The 23,989-nt window shown below is 37.0% G+C and overlaps 1 protein-coding gene across 5 annotated transcripts in view; it reads right to left on the reverse strand.

The window, feature by feature from the left end:
- INTS6 (integrator complex subunit 6) overlaps positions 1 to 23,989 on the reverse strand; it is a 40,867-nt gene that overhangs the window by 15,691 nt on the left and 1,187 nt on the right. For 4 of the 5 annotated variants that reach the window (XM_069011258.1, XM_069011249.1, XM_069011238.1 and 1 more), the window contains 3 exons: positions 23,434 to 23,583; positions 8,020 to 8,109; positions 49 to 232 (listed from right to left, as the gene is read on the reverse strand). In XM_069011258.1, the coding sequence (XP_068867359.1) occupies positions 49 to 232; positions 8,020 to 8,109; positions 23,434 to 23,583 (424 nt within the window). Of the gene's footprint in view, positions 1 to 48; positions 233 to 8,019; positions 8,110 to 20,628; positions 23,584 to 23,989 lie in introns of those variants that run through there. The other variant, XM_069011266.1, reaches the window with a different exon arrangement.

Genomic DNA, 23,989 nt, shown 5'->3' on the forward strand with positions numbered 1-23,989 from the left:
TTGCACTTTGGAAAGTAATGACTTGTCAAAGGAAACAAGGGCACTCACCTCCTGTGACTTCACACATAGGCGTGATTGCAGAGTCATCCACAGGTACGCCTGTCATCTGCTCTGATTCTGGGGCTGTAATACCAGGCAAACGAAGAACCAAAGCAAATAACCTCTGATCCCATCGAAAGGGTTCCTTAGTCAACTCACTCCCAGGTAAAGGGGAATTGAGAGGTAAATGGAGCTGGAAAGGAATTTAAATCAGTGAATACACAGCTTTTAAAAGAAACAAATTCAGGTTGCATAGCAGTGGCAATTCACTCTATATAAGCATACTTCTCTCTCCACGCACATTTAATAATTTCATTCCGGTACTGTACATTACCACCAAGACATCCATCATTTAATCAAGACTTGGCCATTTCAGAGCAATATAATGCATGTTGAGAACCTCAAATCAAGTGATAACCACTTTTAAAAACTGATCCAAACTCAGAATCAGTATTTTCTTTAGAATTTCAGCAATAAAAACAGCTTCACTGTTGTGTTCTTTTGTTCAATTTTCTGCAGAACAGGCCCACTCTTAGCTTAGTACTTTTCCTCAATTCTTCAAGATAAGCACCACTGAACAAAAAAGCAATGTTAATCCAAGACTCTCATGGAAGAAATATAGCTTGGGTATAGCTGCTAAAAAAATTAAGTGTATATCAGGCAGGATTACCTACTCCAAATAACAGCTTCAAGTGAACTAATGCAGTAGTTATGTTACAGAATCAGAAAGATTTTAGATAATTTGGGTATATCCCAGAATTAACTCATGCCTGTGCTTTAAGTGAAAAGCAGGTGTTAACAGTAGCCACAGCTACACATACAAGGAAGAATTGCTTGCCATGTGCTGTTGTGTTGCCTCCGGGAAGAACTACTCAAAAGTTTTAGTTCAGAATATTGAAGATACCAAACACATGGAAGCATTTCTTTTTACTTTAATTCACAGAAAAGACAGTAAAGAGATTCAAGTGTCAGGCTTCAAACATGCCGCAGTAAAGATACAGCAATGGTCAGGATATTATTTATTAACCACTAACAGCAATAGCCCGACAGACTAACAACATCTAAAAGTCGTGGGATAGCAGCAGTTTTACACCTAGTTAACCCAAATGAGAAAAGCTTCTAAAGGACAGCAGAAGGCATTCACAAGATCCTAGATGCTCTTTTTGCATGCAGATACTTCACACAGACTAGTGGTAAAAAGAAAGCTTATCCAGACATCCAGCTACAGAAGCCCTGAGCAGACAGCTTTGCAACAAGTAATTGCAAGTTTCAGATAATTTTATACATCCCTGGCTGATGATACCATTGTCAGCACAAGCAAAATTCTCATTTCACCTGGAGCACTGCAGCAACAAAAGGGAAAAAAAAAATCCCCAAAGCAATGACTCAAGTGGTGCAAACAGTTCCATTACCACACCAAATACAAGGGGGTTAAGCCCACATGCTGAAGCAAACTCAACACATCCTCAAACATTTTCTCTCATGCAGCATTCAAATTCTCAAGCCCAGCTCAATCCTAGCAAGAAAGTACTAGGATGTTCCAAAACTTGATGCAAATCCACATAAGCACTCATCACATATTGCCTTCATTTCTAGTTCATAGTGTTAGAGAATTTACAGAAAGCTGTTAAAAAAGGTCTTTTGTTTGCTTATTTCAAAGAGATAGCTTGAAAGTATTAAAACCTGATTTCCAAAACCAGATACCTCAGCTATTTCTATTTACATAATTACAGCATCTCATACTGGGAAAAATACATGCCTTAATGGTTGAAAAGCAATCAATTTATTGATACAGTCTCAAAGCTATGAACAACCACAACAAGCCTACTCATAACATGTGGCCAAGTACCAGAATATTTTGCACTTTTCAGCACACCCGATGATTCCTCCTGAATTTCTTTTTGCTTATGCAAGCACAGAGTAGTACAAGTAAAAACTGAACTATTTTCCCCAGATGTTTCATGTTTTACACGAAATTGGTCAAAGGGAACTCAGCTGGTTTAGTACTGATTGACATGCATGTCTTTCTCCTCTACACAAAGAGCCACAAAGACTGCCTGACAATGGAAACTCAGTTAAAAGAAGTTAAAAGAAGAGCCACATTCTTAGTAAACAGCCTGGAATCCTGACTGTAAGGAGACTGAATTGCAAGCACTCCATCTTCACTTGGGGCTATTAAGGAATGCCATTCAAGCTTTCCTACTTAGATCTAACTGAAGATATACTATCTCCAAAGAGTATATTTGATCTGCAAAACACACCTATAACAGCATTGTTTTTCTTCGGACAGCACATATACTTGGTTTTTACTATATATATTTTTATATATAAAGTATCCCACTAGATCCTGCACCAAGACTATCCCGAGTTCAGTTTACCTCAAGCTCCAAAACATTTCTTTGGCTCAGCTGGATTTATGGAGAGAACTGCAAAACCAAAGAGTAGTCAGAAGCTGGCTGTTGCATTACGTACATATTGCTATCAGAAACGTTTTCAAACTGTACGGACAAAATGCAAAGCAATCATCAAATCAAATGTCCTCACCTTCCCACAATTTAATTCCAGTTAATATCCTTTTACACTTACACTGGCAAAGTCATAGATTCAAACCACCTCATTCACCAATATTAGCAGTGTGGTCTTGTCACCTCCAGTTACTTTTTTTTAACTGGTATTGTATTACCATAGCAACTGCATACCTAGCAGAAACTAAGATGAGCCTAGAATTCTACATCTTGCATTTCATTTCTATCCCCACGCATATTTTAATATGAAGGCATGCACACATTTTCCTCTTTCTCAACAACCAGTATGAAAGATAAAGGTAGGCTGAACTAATTAAGGAAGGTTATTTATCAGCTATGGTCTTCAACATATGACTGTAGAAAGACAACAAGTGTCCTAGAAACAAGTGTACTAGAAACCAGCTGTTTTGTCTCATCACTTGTTTGTAGGAGCACACAGAAGCCCTACCATCCCCAAATGCCACAATGCTACAATGAGATACCAGTGCGTGCCTTATGCCACTCTTCCTGCCTTTAAGACAACTAAAATATTCCAGAACTAAGAGGGGGTGGAAGATAAGAATGTTCTAGAAGATCTCTTCAGTACAAGGCTATTGGTGAGCAGGTTTGTTTATTCTCAGTCCTTGTTTCTACCTACATTAATGCAATCATAAGAAGCAGCACAGTCTAAAATCCTGAAGAGAAAAAAAAAAAAGGGGGATCCTAGAGACCATGGGATGAAAAAAGCTACATAAGCATTAGAGCACTCTGCACCAGCAGGGCAGTGTGAGAAAGACAGTAATGACCTTCTGGCAATGGCTGCACATATGGGCTCATCCATTAGAAGGGGCAGCAATAGCACTGCTTAAGCTTTAGTACCCAAGTAATAGCAGGCAGCTCCATCTCAGGAAATCCCATAAAAGGTTGTTAGAAGACTAGGCACTAAACAAAAATATGCCTACAGTCAACTTCTCTTTTTGTACTATAAAAAAGAAAAATCTTAGAAAAAAGAAATCTATCTGCAAGTAACCTTCCTTGCATGTTCTTCTGGTACCCAGAAAAAGGACAAACATCTCACATTCCAAGCAAATGCAGACTTTCATCCTTACAGAACTAAGGACAGGTAACTATTCAAGCCCAGCTGAGAACATCAGCTCTTGACAGAGTGATAAACTCTACTTAGTTATCAAAAACATCGTTTTCACATCTTTTTCCATCCAATCCTATGCAGTTATAACACAAGCACAAATTGTTCTTCCATGGGAGATAACTCAAGGAGATTCCCAAAGACATCAAGGTCAACTGACACCATGTCAATGTCATGATGTACTTGGCCATTCCAAAGCCAGCATTAACCATGACCAAGTACTCACTGAGCTGATATAGTTACACATCAAGAGCTCTGGAGCTCAGTGTCAAGTGCTGTGAACCCAAACACTCCTGCTACCAGGAATAATAAGGATGAGAAAGAATGGGAACATACATTTAATGATATTTGCATATTTCTTAATAATATGCAATAATATAATAATATAATGATATTTACACATTTCTTGCAGAATTTGTTTAGAAATCAAAATTTTTAACTGGAGGAACTATAATAAAAAACAATGGAGCATTTAGAGCTCCTGATTATTCTTGAAAGTAAGCAGAACCTTGACACTTGTCACAGTTGTTACAACTGCAATGCAAGGTGATCAGCTCTGGGAAGGATCAATGTGCCAATGCCAAACAGCTGCAGGATGAAGTCTCATGAAAATCACAGATTCCTCCTGTTAGTCTCTCATAACTGGAAGATCCAAAGAATGGCAACAAACAGAAGCCAAGCAGCATTGCTTATGCTTTTTGCTTGTATAATCATCAGAATGTATCAATATGCTAATAACTCCATTTCAGTCTTGCAGACAAGTTAAATGCTACTTAGAGGGTATGTAGAGGGAGGACAAGGGAACATAGCTCAGCAGTTGTAAAACTGGAAAAGTACGTTATTTCATAATATAAAGAGGAATAAAAAATCCCTTCAAGCATTTAAACATTTGCTTAACAAAAGATGAAGAAAGGGCTAAGACTGAATTTGGAGGATCAGGCCAGAAGCAAAAGCCACTCCATAAGGAATCCATAACACAAGACCTACTAATTAATGATAGTTTGCCAATAGTATGAGTCCATCCCCTCCTCAAGTTCTGACTGGAACTAGTGAGTCCAGGGAAGGGTCTGGTCAACAGGCCATGCAGAACACATAGAACTGATGCTGGTAATTTTCTGTACATTGGCACTGGTGCATTAAAAATCAGTGCCAGAAGGGACAGAACCGAAAATGTTACTGACTTGTGCAGGTGGAGAAAATTGCATAGACAATATAATTTCTGTCTTCAGTCTGAGTAACCACACCCGTGAGAGACAAGGAAGCACTCACTGAAGGGTAAGGCTCTACGTGCAACAAACATTTTAAAATCCACAAAGGAACAGGACATCTGAAGAATTCAGCAAGAGCTCTGGAACAGGGTTTAAGCTTGACTGCTTCACACTAGGGCAAATGACAGTGTTCCCATAGTGATAAACTGATTGCATTGGTAAGAATGCAAATGTTCATCTGAATGACAAAGCTTTGAGAAAACTTGCCTCCAGGTTCCATGCTGGCTTCACAGGCTTTCCAAAAAAACCCCAACAAAACACCAAAGCTCAACATTGTTGGTTCTCTTGTACACATGTCTTAAAAGAACTAAAAATATACTGCCTCAGTTGATGCTAGGACATAAAAACGTTGTGATAGCCAGTGGGATATGATCACTTCCAACACCAACTCTGAAAAGCCTCCCCAAAGTCAAACCCAAAGAACAGAACAGACATTTGAAAGTGACTGAAAAAGCTTTGTTAGTAACCAAAGAGGAGCAATGAACCTCTGTATCTCCAGGGTGGTGTTCCTGTACTAATTCTAGTTCATTTCTGCATGTCCAACTTGAGAGGTAACTGCAAAGGACACTCAAGGGAGACAAAGAAAATTTCTGATCAATAGGACACACACTGATAACAGCAAAAGATCATCCCTGAAAGACATTAGCACCCTTCAAATGCTTTGTTCCTCTTTGATAGTGTTAAGAATGTTCCTACCAATACACCTATGGCAAAAAAAAGGGGGAAAAAAATCGCATTCTTTGCTGGGTTGTGAAACATATACCCAGTGCATACATATGAAAAAGCATACAAGCAAATTTGCATTTTGTCTTGCAGGAAGAAAAGTGATTACTCTGCCTTCTGGAGGAATGGAACACCTTTACATTGGCTTATTTATAACAAAAAAAAAAACCCACATTAATTCACTATTATTAGAGCAAGTTCTGCATTTCTAGAATGTAATTTAATAATCACAAAATTGTAACACTGGGCTCAATTTGACACGATCACAACACAAACTCTGGGTGTAGCACACACTTATCAGTCAGCACTGCTCATAAGCCAAGTCTAAATTTAGTAGATTAATGCAGTCACCAGAAAACTCTTTCTCAACCTAAGTTACAACAGTTTAAAGATGTGAATATATGACCAAATGGTTGCCTGACTCTAGGAAAATGTCTTCTTGTGAAGACTAACATGAAAAAGTTGTACCCACATTAAAAGGAAAAGGAACAAAAAAACCCTGGCTGGCTATAAAAAAGACCTGACTCTTGTTAGAGAAAGAGCTTAACTTACCTAAATCATGCATGCAGCTTTCTTACCTAAATCATTTTGAATAATGAAGATGAAAGGAAATGTAACATAGAATCATAGCACTGCGTACACTAGAAGGGACACATGACAGTTATACAGACCAGATGCTTTTGACTGCTCAGGACCTTGTCCAATGCAGCTTTTCCCATGTCCACAACCACTGGACAACATGCCCAGTGTTTGATCACCCACACAGTTAAAGATTTTCTTGATATCCAATCAGAATTTCCCATGGGACAACTTGCAGCTGTTGCCTCTCATCTCAGCCCTGGGTACCTCCAGGAAAAGACAGGCTCCCTGCCCCATTAAGCTGTTGCAAAGGGTGGTTGCAACAGGGTGTTGCAAAGGACTCCCCAGTCCTCTCTTCTGAAGACTGAACAAACTCAGTTCTCAGCCTCTACCCAGAGGTCATTTGCCTCACCCTCGGAGCACCTTGGCATCCTTCACTCCAGTATGTCAGTGTCAGATTTTACTTGTCATCTGACAACAGAGATTATTCTCCTCAAGGAAGGACTTACACAGCTAAGAGATTACCCAAAATAGTATTCTGCTGCTAACAGCACTGTATGTTGCAAGAGATTCTAAAAGTGTCACACTACTCTAGTCTACTCAGTATTTTGTACTGCACCCATTCAATCAAATTAATCTGAAAATAGCTTATTGGTTAAAAAAAAGTATGATGGAAGTGAGGTTTCATACAGATAACCTACTTGTTACCATGATCCAGGAATTCCCTTTCAGTTACTAGCTATGCTTGTTGGGAGTCCACACAGAATTATGCAATTATTCAACTCTCTTCCTTTAAGTCAGATATATTACAAAAACTACTCAAATACCACTTTTCATACAGACAAATTCTGTTAGTGCTGTAAGAATGCAATATAATACATTATTAGGAGAAATCTGAGTCACTAATGAACAGCAAAGTACAAGTTAATCTGTACAGTCAAACGTGGCACAGCACAGGCAAAAGTCTAAATTCTCCCCTTAAGTTTTAAAATGGAGTTTTGGATATTAACCTTTTCCCTGAAAAGGGAATGAGCTTAGGCATTTGTTGTAGTTTGTTTTGGTTGGGTTTTTTTTTACTATGGGCACTGGGCTGGCCAGACCAATCCTATCCCTTGTGACCACTTTCATCTTTTTAAGGAAAGAATTCAAAACGGCCAGTAAGTTAAAATAGTTCAGTGCCTCAACATTTGCTATACCTCTGAGTTAGCCAGATGTCTGAGTGGGTACTCCAGTATATTCAGATCTCAATTTTAAACTGCTCTACAGATTTAATTTGGAATATATTTCTTCAGTTCTTATCTTGAATTATAAGGACTACTGATTTGATTATAATCTTTTTAAGAACTCAGTGTGAGAGTAGTACACGTTTCACATACTCCCTAGTGGCCACATCCTTTGGGAAATCACTAACTTGGGTCTGTACATAAAGAACTTATATCAAAACCAATTAAAGACATACATACTTTACAGAAATCAATTCCTTCTGCTAGCATATTTGAAGAGCCATGAATTCCCTAGACAGAAATAACAAACTCATTCTACTAAACAGATCAACAGTTGTACCACAGGTTTCTGTTGCATGAGGTAAGGAAAAAGTTATTTGTTTTTCTGTAGTGCTATTGCATAAAATTACTTCAAAACACAAGCAAGTTTAAGCTATTGATGAGCATTATTCTGAGGAATACACTCCTACTGTAAACAATATCAATGTTTAAATAATGTTTAGTACACATCACTGTAATCAGAGGTTAGATCTTACCTCTTCCTGTATCCCACTGGTAGTAGTTAATTTACTTCCATCAGTAACTGTTATAATTATTGCTGGCTCCAGAAAAAAAGGGTTTCGTCCCTAAGGGAAAAAAAAGTAGTTTTACTTAAAATGATGTAACAAACTCTGTTCAGTCATTAAATAGCCACTGATATCCACCAACAAAACACAAAGCTTGAGGTATTTATTCTCATGTACTACATAGTACAGCACAATGGGTTTCTGAGCCTTTTTACAGTCAGAACATGGAAAACTAGACACTTAGCTTGTCTGTATTCAATGAATGCATACAGAAACACAGCAACAATGGTTAACAGGACTTCAAGAATAATGCTTGCTGAAGTAGTCTGACTAACTAGCAGCTGTTTAGAGAAACAACCATCTCCTCAAAAGGTACTTCCAATTCCCCCTATTCCAGGGTTTTGTGTGATTCAATTACTGTGTCTCCAAGTAAAGTATTTGCATAGTATCTTGTGATCATGACCCCTGGGTTAAAAATTAATACTCTGTGTATTAAGACTGATATAAATAGCAGCAGTTCCATTCTGATCAAAGTGCTTTGACATGCATGCAAAATCTACTTCAGAAACAAATACCTGAAAAAAAAACTTTCCATATGTATCATTTAAGACAAAAACATATACAAGGTAAGATATTCTAGGATCCCACCAAGACATGCACCTAGCCTAGCTGTAGCAAAAACTTGAGGTCAGTTATTGGTATTTCCTTTATCTACTGCCAGTATTCTAGGAGCTTTCTGTGCCTCCTGAAACAGAATTCCAAAGAATTCCATGGACATGTCAACTCCAAGCTCAGGTACCACATTTAACTCTACCTAGGGTTAATAAAGGACTGAATAAAAGTCACCAAAATAATTTTTTTTTTAGTAGGTCCTATTTTCCTTCTCTTGTTAATCTCAAGGCCTTTTTTTCTTCTTCAGGAAACTAAGAAAAATGTAACTAAACCCAGAGTCTAGTTCTGCTTATAAAGACAAACTATCTCATGAATGCTTATGATTTACTCTAAAAATAAGGGGAGAGAATCAATAGGTTTTAGAAGATCTTTTAAACCCAGTTTTAGAACCCATTCAATATAAAAGATCATCTACTGGTTTTTGTGCTTTATACAGAACTATTACTTAATCTGAAATATATTTGATGAAGGGTATCCAGTTTGATTACTGTGGCACCACTACATTTATAGTGGTCAATATATTCTCAAACTATTTCTTAGTGAAAAAAAATGTTTTAAATTTCTTTTCAAATAGCATACTATTACATACTATTACTACAAATAATAAGCAAAACTCATTAAAACAAAGATCAATCTCTCCCATAAAAGCCAAGCTACTTTGTAATTTAATTTTAAAAATTACTCAAAAGATTTAAGGACTCTCAAAACACTCAATTTTAATTAAACTAATTTCCTAAGAATATTTAGCCTTATTTAATTCTTAACAGTTACAGTTATGTTTTTCTGCCAACTAAGAGTTTACCACAACTGCAAAACATCAGCTGAAAGCTAATTACATTGCACTGAAATAATATAGAAAGCAGGGTTTGTAAATAGATATTCTTCTCATGAACACTGACCATAAAAATACTTGAACCCTATTGCTAATAAATTATTGTAAAAAGGAATTGACAGCTGTTAAAAAAAAAATTTAGTTTTAGAATGTCATAAGCGATGCTCTTTAAGTTAATATTCTGGTGCAATTTGAGTATTAAAATTTTCATCTCTGACAACACCTTTTACCTGGATATACTCATTGTCTTGAAAAACTTTTTTTTAATTCCTTAACTATACTTTGTCTCAATTTTACCCATCTGAAGTTTAAGCCTTAAACAGTTTGGTCTCAGAATGATTATGAAATTATAAGGAAGGAAACAAGAGTTGCTAAGCTTGAGCTCCCTACAAAACACGTCTGAGGGAGAAATGTCTTCATCCTCAGTCTACTTTTTATAATTTCACAAGCATTTTACCTATACAAAGGACAGTCACTGACATACTAAGAATCAACTTGTGTTTAGAAACATAATTAAAATGTATCAAGGAAGAATTTCAGTAAAAATGCCTATTACTGAGATTTACTGTTTTCTACTAAAAATTTCCATGTCATTAATTTTTAAAGACCACCACTGACTCTTCTGACCCTGCTCATCACCTTAGTTATACAAAGGCATTCAAAACCAGTATTAAGTCAAGTATTCCTCTAAGAAAACCCCCGCTTATTTATGTAAGCTCTGAACAGTGAGATGTGACAAAATTAAATTCCAGAAGACTTACCAATTCTTTTAACTAAACTGCAGCAGTTTTGTCAACATTGGTTGAGAACTTCATTTCAATCTAAATAATCTAATTCCACAGTAATCAAATTACTTTCTATTTCTCTTCCCCTAGAAATACACTTAAAAAAACCACTTCATATTTACACATCTTAGCAACACCATTGAGCGTAAAGGCATAGGTAATTAATTCAGTCCAGCCCAATTATTTTGGATATGCAGAGAAACAATGAGTGACAGAGCACACTACCAGCTCTTTGGCAACTTACAGGTATGCTGCAATACACTGGAAAGCATCTCAGGATAACAAGGTATAAATAAAAATAAGCCGGTTTACAACTTACTCCAATAACTAGCTAACCAGCATGAGGTTTTATTTATTTCAGAAGCAAAATCTTTTCAACACTTCTTTTCCTTCTGAAAGTTTGTAGCAGAGGCAAAAAAAAAAAAGAAGCACCTAAGGTTTTAATGGCTGACCACCCTGTAACAAGGTACAAGGAGGATTTTTTCATTCACCTGCAATCTGCCTTTTCAGGGACAGATATGTGCCAAGGAAAAAAAAAAAAAAACACCACAGACTTATTTTGGAAACAAAGTTACTTAAAACTCAGCATCAATACCAGGGAAAGCTTGCTTGGCTAAAAAGGGACAAGCAAGAGATTCAAAGCCTTAAAGTAACTTATGTTACACAACACTTCCATTGGAACAATTTGACAGCTTCATGACTGTTCCAAAACACAAAGCAACTCAGTTGCGTGTGTTGCCTTTTCCTTAGTCTTCAGCTGAAGCAGCTCTGTGCTCAAATAACACATAAATACAGAGCACCACTAAGCTACACGCCACTCACAGCAGGTCACAGTAAGAGGCATCCCATGCCATCCCAGCTTGTGTACCCAGCTTGTGCTCTCCGAGGGAGCCTCGCATCAAGTCAAGAGTGTATCAAATTATCAAGACACATTATTGCCTGGTTAAGGCTCTCACAACTAAGAGCTCACTTCCACTAGCAAGCAAGCTTAGCATCAAGTTTCAGCATGGCTAATTAATACACGCATGATTTTTTTCCTTCTTCCAAGTGTACAGGTAAAGCAGTTCAAGAGCTATTGTGATCTTTACATATGCAAGTATACAATATTACACATGCAGGAAGAAAAGATGAATTTAATACTACTGTTATCTCAAAGAACACATTTAAATATTAATTTCAGAGTCAGAAGTGTTGAAAACCTGAAGAAATAGATGAGGTAGAAATGTGACCAAAACACATCAAATCAGAGACTATATATGACACAACAAGCAACTATTACAAAAGTATTTAGTAGTACAGGAACTTCATGCCCAAGAAAGGCTGGAAGCTGAAAATAGACATGAACTGAAGTGCATATTTTTTAACAGAACATATCACTAGGAACTGGAAAAAATGCATTTTGAGATCACGACAAATGTCTAAAAGGTACACTTTCATTTCAGTAAATCACAAAACTTGGCAAGCTGTATTGCACATCTATCTCCCATTATCACAGCAGAGCCTTTTCATTTTCAGAAGTATCAGCCCTAACTGTCAGTAAATTTAGACATCTGACCAGGAAATACAAAACTGCAATATCAATTTTTGAATTCAATCTTGGTTTTTTACAATTTAGGTCAAGAGTCTCACAAATGCTCATGAGAATCTGTGAGCAACCATTGTCCAAAAACAACTGCTTAAAATGAAATCTAAAAGTCAGAATGACAAAAATTATTAGCTTTAAAGCTATTTTTAAACTGATAAACAGCTTTTAAAATACTGAAATATTGAGCTTGAATTTCAAACTAAAACAGACGGTCCAAATCCATCATGGTTTTCACTTTCTGTTTCTTAGAAACTTCAGTTACGCTTCAGTAAAATCAGGAAATGTCTAAGACATTAACATTTATTAGAGACTTTCCCCTTCATTGCTCAAGGCAGAACACAGTCAAGTACACAGAGGTATTTAACAACTGTTCTGATCATCAGTTACATAAGAACTGCAGCATGCTGTTCAACTTACTTCTCCCACTCACATTTTCTATTATCCCCACAGAACTAATCAATATAGTTGGCAAGTCCTACAGAACCAACTGTCTCATGCTTTCACACAATTGTTTCCCAAGTCACAAACACAGCTGAATACACTGGCATTACAACAGTATTTTAGTCAATTTATACCTAGCAATTAAACTTTACAAAAATTGCTTTGCCTTTAAGGATTTTCAAATGAATGTAGACACACCATGATCCTGCACATACATGCAATGCACTATAGGACTAGGGAATTAATATGCTTTCAACTTTGGTAGATTAGTAAGTTCTTTCCTATTACTTGATAAGAAGCAAAATGTCTTTAAATGGAAGTTTTCCCAGATGAAGCTACTCTGCATATCACCTAATTAATATTTAGCACAAACACACTATGAAACTTTGATCTATTAGAACACAGTGAAGAATATGCTGACGGTGGGGGAAAGCAAGAAGGGTATCCCAATTCTACTACAACATGTGCTTTGATAAATCTGACTTCTCACAGGATATGCCACCAGAGCACCATAATTCCGTGGCCAGACTGAAAAATACAGCATCTAAACTCCACCACAGTGTTATCTAAGTGACTGAACCTGCATGATAAAAATAACTTTGAAATTGTATTTATTTACTATAGCTGTTTTAGAAGTGAAATTGATTCCTTGAAGTGGAAGCACGTCAGTCTCAGAGAAACTTCTGGTTTTGGCCCGCATGAGCAAGAGCTGAAGAACATACTGGAATTCTGTACAGGCGTAAGATCTGACAAGATGGACTTCACAGACAAGGAAAGTTGCTAACTCGTCTGTCTTGCTGTCCATAAAGATTTCAATATGTTCCCTTGATACTGTTGGTTATTCAATACATAATACAGTTTTGCAGTGGTAGCAATTCTGTCTTAATAGGAGACGATCATGTATTTGTAAAGCATATGTATTTCAAGATCACTTTCAGAAGTCACAGAAGAAAGTTCAGTGACAGCTACACCAACCAGTTTGAGTTTCAGACAGGATGTGTTCTGAAATATAAGATTTCAAGCCATAAAAGAAATTTTAATAAAAACCAGAAATCTCCTTTGATGCTTGATTAATGACAAAGATAACATCAGTCACAAAGTGTAATTTCTGGAATGGGGCTTTCATTAGGTTGTTTCATAAGATTTCTCTATCTCCAAGAAAAACACCCAGTGTTTTTCTGAAAGGACTGCAAGACAGCAGGATGATTCTTACTATTAGAGCTAGTCCACACACACCTGCAGTATGGATAAGCATCTTGTGTCATAATACTATAATCTTTTAGCTCTCCTTCCAGTACCCAAGATGGGAGGACTTGTGCTCTTTCCTTCACACTAGGCAGTTGGGAATACTACCTCACCCACAGACAGGTTTCAGAAAGAACACAGGTACATTAATCACCTGCTAAAGATAATTTGTGAGATCCCCTTACTACAACCAAAAGAAGAGAACCCTATGTCTTAAGGGGAAAACAACTGCTATCAGAAATGCAGGTGATAATAGCACATTTTAGAAGCCCAAAGTGTGGCCCCAAGAACTATAAAGATCTAGTTCCTCTGTATATATAACAGAGTGAGTAAAAACATCACATCTCTTCAACCAAGGGATGAGGGAAAGAAACAAGTTTAGCAAATGCTTAACGAGTCTTGACTGAGCCCATGACAGTAACTGTAATATGAAAACACCAACTCTCAACACCACCAGTGATCCTCCCAAATTACAACTCCCATGGATTTTGCTGTAGTTTCAGCTGCATAAAAGCAACATTTATAAACCGGTATTTGGCCAAACTAGCCTATCAGAGAGTACCTCACCTAGGTAAACTTGTACTTCACTTTGCAATTGGAACACCAGCCAGCAGAGGGGGCACAAGCTAATAGAATCTATCCTCATATGAGGTGATTAGAGTGACAAGATAAACCTGAGGCATGTTCTGTTGCATACTACCTGAAAACACACAGGAATAGGTTAATACCTCCCTTTTAAAACTATATACCTAAATACTCTAGATGTACTTGTATAAGTACAAATAAGAAGTAATCCATCAGTGAACTCTAATCTCTTAAAGCATGTTTAATCCAACAGTTGATTCATGGTTTCTAGACACCATGGAAGCACATACTATCATTCCACTACTCCCTTTATTTGCTGGAGACTGCCCATCTTTGGGAGGCTCAGCCACAAGAATTAAACTGTATTACAGACACATTCCCTTTGCTTTTGAAGTTAGAATACTGGAGGGGGGAGAGAGAGAAGTTATCTCAAATTATGTTGTCTTTTGGAGAAGACCTTAAAAACAGAGTTTTAAGAAGGCCCACTAGAATTTATCAAGGTCAGAATCCATGCTTCCATTAACTCAACATCTTTCCCCCTACCTATAAAATGGAAAATGCTGTTCAAGCAGTAATGATTTCTCCTGCACTCTGAAAGTCAACATAATGGCAACGATTTTACAGTAAGGATGGCTACCAAAAAATATCTTTCCTCCATGAGGCAGGATTACAAAACCTAAATTCAGCTGTCCTCCTCTATAGACTACAGCAAGGTTATTGTAGGCAAATTAATTTCCCATGTTCTAGACAATTCTTTAGTTAGCTACATAAATACCTAAGAGTGACTACAATGCCTAAGACATGGGCTAGGCACAGCTTCTTATTTGAAACACCTATGTAGGATTACATGGTTTTTGCTTCATTCCTTACTGGCACTACAGATTAGCAATACATGAAATAATTTTTGCACACACAGTATTTGTACACACATTGGTTTGGTGGTATGAAGCTTTCTGTATTTCAGGCAACCTGGAACAAATTAAGTTGTAGACTTAAATAAAAAAAGAAATTAAACAAAATCCTTTAGCAAAAGGCTTTCAAAGCAGAACACAATTGTAACAGCAGACTTTTCCTAAAGCTGAGCCAGAGATCAAACTCCTCAGCACATCAGTTACAGAACTAAGGGAGAATTCTTGAAACAACCATTATGTCCATAACACAAGCTACCTAAGTTCCATTTAAGAAAAGGAAATTTAAGGTATTGAGGAAAATAAATGGGATGGAAGCAAGTAATTTGTTCCTTGGTATTTTGGACCTAAGTATTATCTCCAAAAATCTTTTTTAAAAGAGGCATTTACAACTTCAATTAACTACTGAACCTCCAAACATATGTCATCTTAAACTAGCTGTGTCCAGTCAAACCTGTACAGCAAAAATCAAAGATCCAGTTAGATATCACTTCTATAATTAGAAATGCTAGAGACAAAACAGCTATCTGAATTGCACAAGAGACATCAAACCCATTTTCAAAAACAAAGTCACAGACATATATCTAAGCATATCAGCTGCTTGCTTTGCTAAAGCTTGCAAGTTTGTGTTCTATAGGCAGTGATTTCATTGCACATCCATCCTGAAACATACCACAAGAAAATTCACTGTGCTTAGTATCATTTTTATAGATGCTCATAACTTTACACATTCTGGGTTTCCAAGTCTGGCACTGAATGTACTGCTTAAAGATTATTTAATTGCGCAACTTCAGTCATTTTGGAATTCTCTCAAAAAGTTTGTGCCAAGAACAAAACCAAAACTAACAGCAAGAAAACAAAAAAGGCAACTCAAAGGAGCCTGAAAATGAGTTTCAATGCAAGAATGGTTCATTTTGGAATACAAAATCTCCATATTGAGTAGTACACATGTGACAACAGAAGGCATGTGTCAAGGAAGCAGTTTAAAGGAATGATGAATACATAGCAGATTTACTAAGACATCAAACTTAAAACCTCAAGATACTTTCATGTCTTCATATGCCTAAATCAGAGAGGTGGTCCCAACATTAGTAAGTCACAGTTTCAAAAACCACAGGTTAGTATATAGGCTTGTCCTGTTTCTTTCACTTAAGAACAAATTTAATTGAGTTTTAAATATCATATTATGTAAGTGATAACTTCTTGATTAACTTGTAAGTGCTCCAATTTAGGTGAGGTCCTTGGTATGTTTCAAAAACAATTCAGTCCTTCAATCTTTCACAATTATGTGACAGTTTAAAAAAAAAAAGCAAAACATGCACAGAACAGAAATTTTATATGTAATAAAATTCAGCAAGTAACTAAACAGTGACAAACTGCATTGAAATGAATAGCAAAAGGCCACTAACATTTGAACCATTTAAGTACTGATGTGAGAAATATATTATAATCCCAGAAAGGGAAGAATCTTTTTCTTAAATTAAATTAACTACCTAAGCAGCAAAACCAACTCTGATTGCAACTTGTATATTGTTTTTAAGTTAATGGAAATTGTAAGTTACAGAAAAAGACACACCTTATTAGTTACTTGCAGATTAATAAATGAATCACTATTGGAATCATCTGAAATTGGATAATCAGCCAATAAGTTAGAGGAGTTGTCAAAGTTATTTGCATGAACAATAGTACATGGGAGCTGCTAAAAACAGGTTGTATTTGAGCCTTTATAAACTTTTTCTAAGAAAAATAAAGTAACAATCCATACCAAACATAACTTTAAAGTCAGGTCCAAAGACTCTGAGTTTAAGATTATTTTGGTTATATTTCCTCAAATTTCTAAATGCTTTATTCCAAAAATAACTGACCTTGCCAAGCCCTGGATCAAGTCCCTAATTACAGCAGCCTTTCTGCTTCACAGCAATGACTTTACATAGCTGTTTCTGGCTCAGTCAGTGCAATTCACAGTGCTAAGCCAGGCCTCTGTTCTCCACATGCTGGAGAAGGGTAACGAGTCCTACAGTTTCCAGCACACTAAGTAGAGGAAAAAAAACCTAACGAAAAAACACAACACCAAGAAGAAAAGACAGGCTTGTATACAAAAAAATCTCCTCACATTTTAGGGGGTTAATAATCCAGAGTACTGACGAGCTGACTAAAAGCAGCTGATTGACCTATGAACACAGAGCAATTCCTCAAAATAATTTCCCCAAGACTCCCCCACAATTCCCTCCTGGAGTTTATCATAACAGCAGGAACAACTTAGCTGTTTTAAACCAATTTTGAACCACTACAGGTCACAGGCCAGTTTATTAATCTCAGTGGTCAATCACTGATCAATCACTGATTTATTTTACTACATGGAGTCACACAACCTGAAGCAAGGTTGGCACAACTATGAACACACAAGAGGCCACAAGTTCCAGAGCAAGGATCTAGGCTGAGCTCACCTTACATACAGATGCATACAATCAGGTTGGGATTCTGGGATTCAAAGCTGGGAGGGCAGAATCATTGCAAGTGATGGCCACTTTTCACTCATTCTGTATACCGAGCATCAGGAAACAGTATCAGTGCCCTATGAGTCCAATGACATATTCTGTATTTCTTCAGTGTAGCTTGACAAAATGCAGTGTATTCAGACAATTTATGAATGAATATGTTATGGCACTGCCCCTTCCAAATCAAATTTGTTTAAATACTGAGCACTTCAAGATTCAAAGTAGTCAAAGCAAGTTCAGAACATGATGAAGTATCTTTTTTCTGCTATTGGAACAGACTACTGAGATTGTTTTCATTGGAAAAAATAAAGTGCTTCATGTAAGGTTGTTTCAAATTCTTTAAAAATATACTGGAATGGAACTAGACAAGTGATTTTCAAAACATTTAAGACTTTTGCTGAACTTTGTTGTGCTGGGAGGGCTGAAGGGCAAGCAGTTCCACCTCATAATGTAAAAAACCACTTCAACAGTGCCTGCTGTAGCTCTCACTAGAGGGTATTTTAAAACAAAACTAACTAAAAGTTTCAAAAGATGGCATGTTTAAAGGTTATGGCCTAAAAGGTATAAATTCAAACCAGTATGCTTAATTTCATCACACAGCAGATGGGAATGATTCATTTTTACCAGCACTTCATATACAGATCTTTGACATTAGCAGGCATATAGGTTTATGTTAAATCCATTGCTATTTCACAGAAAACAGGAGACTGTGAGAAAGCCACTCATATTTCTGCCATTATTGTGCTTACAATGGTGATGTTGTTTACTGCTGTCTGAAATTCTCCCATTTGGTTTTCTTGGGGAAGGGGGGCAAAAAAAAAAAAAAAAAAAAAAAAAGGCCAGGAGAGCTACTCTAGAAGTGCAAACCTCTGCCTCTACCAACATGAGACGCAAACTGCATGTGCAGCTGTGCCAGCATGACAAAGCAGGAAATGCTAACCTAAACTTTGGTTCCAAATTTGGAGGCACATGCAGCACAGGCCATTTCAGTGCAGTGTGTTATGATCTCACAATGCCAAGACAAGCCATACTCAAAGGATTTTGACTTTTGAGAGCAAAAAAATCCAGTAACAATCCTCAAAAGCCTCTTGGGAAAATAAAACTGCTCAACAATTTAAAGAAAACAGAACATATCACTGCAAAAGCATACTGTAGTCCATGTCAGGGAACAGTACTTCACATCTGTGATCGTTGTGGTTTTTATAAGCTCAGGAGAACCTAGACAAGCATATAAGCAAGTAGTCAGCCTAGAATGTGTGACTTAAAGCTGTCTTATGCCGATCAAGTATGATTAGACATTATCTCCTAGGTATGCTATTTACTTGTATTTGGAATACCAGAGTATTTAAGCCATTATGGCAAAGTACATTGAACTCCACAGACCAATGCCAATTTTTACTGTGGGAACACATCAGCAATTCTGCTACTGCAGCTATAAATGGGTCTAAACATATATTCAGAGAGAACTATAAAGTGGCAGTTAACCTAAAATTGTATTGTTTGATGGTCACACACAGCATGAAATATCACTCAGAAAAAAGTTACTTAAAAACAATGCTATCATATGCAGGATACCCTCCAACTTCCAGGTCAGAAATCGGTCATTCCAGCTCTGAGCGTATTTTTAAGTTCCCAACATATTCTTTATCAGTTGAATTCAATTTGAATTTTAGTTTTTCCTCAAAATTTCTTAGTTATGCTTCTGTTCATATGTGAAACACTACAGAATAAAAGGCTTTCAGCAAGACTGCACACAGCCTGGTAAGTCACCCAAACAATGTTTCTTGTACTAATCTAAATCCAGGCAGCACCTTATTCATCACTGTGAATGAAAAATACCTATTCTAAGTCCGCTCGTATTAGACAAATTATAGTTGACTTTTCTGTTTCAAAACAACGAAGTTAGCATGCTTTTGTTACATCAGATTTGTTTAAAAGTCAAACTCACCTCTAAGCCAGTTTTACCATAGCAGTAATAATTATGGTGCAGAAAAATATGTGCAAGATATTCCAGCAAGTTTAAAAAAACTCATAAAAAGCTTATAATATTGAAAAGTGCTCTTTCTACATGCAGGATTAAAGCAATTTCACCCTGAAAAAATTTGTAAAAATACTTTTAGATATCAACTCAACCACTTTGAAATCCACTCAGTTAAGTGTATTTTATCCTCTCAAACGTTATTCTATGCAATAGTGCTGAAAAAACAGTAAGAGACCATCATTACACAAATAACAAGCAACGTGAAACACATGGGGTATCAATAAATCTGAGTTTTAGCAATTTCAAGCATCCATCAGATTCCAGTTTTGGTGGTGCTACGTTGGTCCTTTGTATATGAATATCAAAACACCACTGATATTTTACCTACCTCAGATTCAGTGCTTAGTCTTAGAAACCTCACTACAAACCTCAAATAACTGAGGTTGATGGTTCATTTCAACCATTTGTTTACATTTTCACTCTGTTGTAACAGCAGCTACATTTTCAATGTTTTCTGTTTCCACAGAAACACATCTATCAGTTTTTAACCCCTGTATCAACTACAACAAGCTGCACATTTGCTACACTCTAAACTGTTTGGTTAAATTGTGACTACTCACATCCTGCAGAACAAGCCACAGTTACAAGACCTAAGAGTGTATTTCAAGAGGACAAAAAACCTGCCAGTAAAAGGCTTGGTATTTCTGACTATCTCAAACAATGGAGAAGCTGAACTGGAGAAAATAAAAAGTCAATTATCTAAGTGTAAACTGGGCTAATGAAGTACAACATTTTGTGTGATGTGACAGTAAGCCCTTACTGAACTTGGTGTATTTAAACTGCTTTGTTCCTGGAGACATCCAAATCCTGTATTTTTTCCTAAGCTCTCCATAAAAATGCAGAAGGTGAAAAGGATCACTATTTTTAGTGAATGCTAAAAGCTGACACCTTATTTGAAGGTTTATTCTTCTGCTATCATAATCATCACAAAAAGCATACTAAGGGGGGAAAAAAACTATTATTGGATTCAAGCAGCATAATACTGAATTTATCAATCTAAAAGTGCTGCTTAAAATGTCACCTTAAAACGTGTACTTTCCAAAAACATTTTTTCTTGGCAAAAGCCTTCAAAACAATTGGACCTAGCAACCTCTCAGTAAGATACAGAATTTATAAAGCCATAGCATAGCATTTACATCAGAAATAGCTTATGAAGAAATCTTCCAGGCCCTTGACAATCTAAGTATGTTGACAGTGTCCTTTATGATCTAAATGTGAGATCCTGAGATCAGCTGATCCCACAGTAACTCAATCTTTATGAGTAACTAAGTCAGTACTTATTTGCTTAAAGAGTAGTATGATAAACACTCATAGGAAAAATCCAAACATTAAAGTTGCAATAAAATACGAGACTTTGTTGGAGATTTTCCCCAACTCCAGAATGACCATTCAGCCATCATTCTTGTTCAGAAGGTCAGCTGATGGAGAACTCTGGTCAACTTTGAAAGAAATCAAGTATAGCGAGTCACTCTGCCATTTAAACAGTTCATACTCAGCAGGGGCACAGGATATCATGCTGGTGGAGACATAACCAGACAATCCCATCAGGCTTGTATCATGTCTTGTCATTTGCATGTGTGAGAAAAATATGCTTTACAAGTCATTTTTGTGTAACAAGTGGATCTCAGCAAGTATCTTAGAAGCTTGTCAATACATCAAAATACAAGCACAACAGTCAAAAGATTTTTAGCCAGAGAAATTTCCCCACAAAAGAAGATTAATAACAGTTTGGATTTTATTACATAATACCACACCTAAGATGGTTGCTTTTTTGTAAAATTATCTTCTCTTACTCTGACATACTCAGTCTTCAAATATCTGCCCCTTAAATTTCAGTTAACTACTATTTTATGGTCTTAATATTTGCAGTTGCTTTAGAAAAAAGTTAATCAGCAATTTATGTTCTGAGTGAAAACTATTTCAAATGCAACTGAGCATTCTGACCACTTTTATTTTCCTGATTTTTTAAGTTGCTCATACCATGTACAGTTAAATATCTGTTTGTCTGGAGTATATTTTAGGTGGTAGACAAGAACAACAGGAAGATGAGGATAACAAGACATGGTTTTAAAGACCAGTGTGAAGTTGAGGACAATTAGCTGTCCCAGATCTCATCCTGCAAATGCCAAAGGGCCAGTTAAATGTTGTGGAATTTGATTTATTTTTAAAAATTGCTATTTTGATTAGAATAGACAAAATGGGAATCTTTGACTTCAGCAGCAGATGACCTACCACTTGCAATACATCCATCTATTTTTGCAGATGCTAAAAAGGGTTAGAATTTCTGTTTAGTCACCTGACTGCCCATGCAAATACCTCTTCAACAGCCAGCTCCACATGTGGGATGGAGCAAAAACGTGCATAAATGAGGATGGGTTCAAGCCCAGAGACTTACAACCAAAACAGATCAGACAAAGAAAAAGTCATTGCTTCACAGACAAAAGAAAAGCTATTGCAGTAATGAACACTACTAGTGAGTCAAAATAGTCATGACAACTCAACTGCCCACTTGAGTAGTTGAGCACAGTTGGTTCACTTAGAGCAAATTATTTGACATGGGTTTAATTAGAATAATTATCAATAGCAATGGGAAAGAGCAAATAGTTTGTGTATGTGCCTACAGGGGTTAAGTGTTCAAGAAAGATTCATACAGCTCCTGTAACTAAACAAAAACACCAGAAAAATGGGAAACTTATACACAGATGTATGAGGACAGCAGATGGCAATAGAAAAAAAACCCCATGTGTGGAACTAGCACTTTTTTAAGTTTCATCACTAAACAGGCATTTTAAAAATGTTTAGGCTAACTTGATCATCTCATGGCAAAGCCATACAATGCAGCATGAAACTTCCTTCGCAAACAAATAGGGCATGTTATCACAAACTCACACTGGAAAGAGTTGGGGGGAGGAACAGGGACTTATGTTCACAACCATATTCCCAAGTTAAATACCAGAGTGGTGCTATGTACTAATCCTCAGATAGTGGACAAAGCATTACATGAGAATAACAAACAAAAAGGGGAGATTCAAGTTAGTATGTCCCACATGAAAAGTACATTATATACTTTGCCCAACACTAGTACCATCCTTCAAGTAAAACAAATCCAGGCTTTGATCCAGCACCAGAAAGAACTGAGTCCTAATGCACACATTTAACCTACAACTTCTGTATTTTAGCAGCTCATACTAAGGAGCATGAGAAGGCTGGCCCACACCAAAAAAGAAGTCCTGTTTTAAAGGGATAGTTGCAATAGAGATTAAAAAAGCACAGCTTCTCAAGGTTCTGATACAAGAGGCAGGTTTATAAAAATACACTTATGCAGAGAAATGTTGCGGTAAACTCACTGGAAAGAAAGTGTTTTGAAAAAGTTGTGCTCCTTCCAGTACTTTTGGACATGCAGTGTTGTTAGAAAAATGGCTCATCTCCCAAATTGTTCAGCACTGGATAGAGAAAGCAAAGTTTTCATAACCCTATCAGGCCTGCCAGCTAAGGTACTGAACATAGAACTTGACAAAAATAAAAAAATTGAACTGAGAAGGTCAACTTGGAGGCTACATCACAGCTTAAAAACTGAGGAATGACTGAAATGAAAACAAACAAAAAAAGTAAGTTTGGTACAAAACTATAGTCACTGACTGTATTTCTTCAAGCTAGCTGAGCTCTGCTTACTTTTGAAGAAGCCCCCATATTGAATATTCCATGAAGATTCCACTTTTGGACAACTAACTAATTGCTGTCTCTGGGAAGTTTGTGTCTTAAGATTTTTCCACCTAGTAACAGTCAACCTACCTGCCCATAGTTGTCTATGCCAGTTACTAATCTATTTAAGTTTAATAAATCAAAAGCTGTCCTTAGGGACTGGCCAAGAGTCGTAAGTCCTTCAGCTTGAAGGTTTTTCAGTTCATTCATAAACGTTGCATGATTTTCCTTCCAGCCAGCCTGCAAAGAGAAACATGAGAAGATTTATTCTGCAGATACGAGTTTTGCTTTCCTGTTAGGCTACAAAGAGCCTTCCCTGCTGCATGCAGCTCACTACAAATGCTAACAAAACACCTCAGAAGTTAGTTGTATTTGATGTTGCTCCAAAGAGCCTGAAATGATGCACTTCTCTTAAACCATAGAACTCCCCATTTATCAAACGAGCATTTTTGCTTTGTCCCCCAGGACAAATTTCTTTGAGGACACCGGTGCCCAAACCTCAGAACTATTTACATCACCCTCCCAGATGGAAGCCAACTGCGCTTGTGAAGCGACCTCCAACAGGTTCACCGTCCTGTGTCATGTGGACCCACCGCCCCCTTCCCCCGCGCGGTGCGTCCCGCCCCCGCCACGGCGGGGCCAGGGA

The sequence above is a fragment of the Aphelocoma coerulescens genome, chromosome 1 (assembly GCF_041296385.1).
Source record: "Aphelocoma coerulescens isolate FSJ_1873_10779 chromosome 1, UR_Acoe_1.0, whole genome shotgun sequence".
NCBI lineage: Eukaryota > Metazoa > Chordata > Aves > Passeriformes > Corvidae > Aphelocoma > Aphelocoma coerulescens.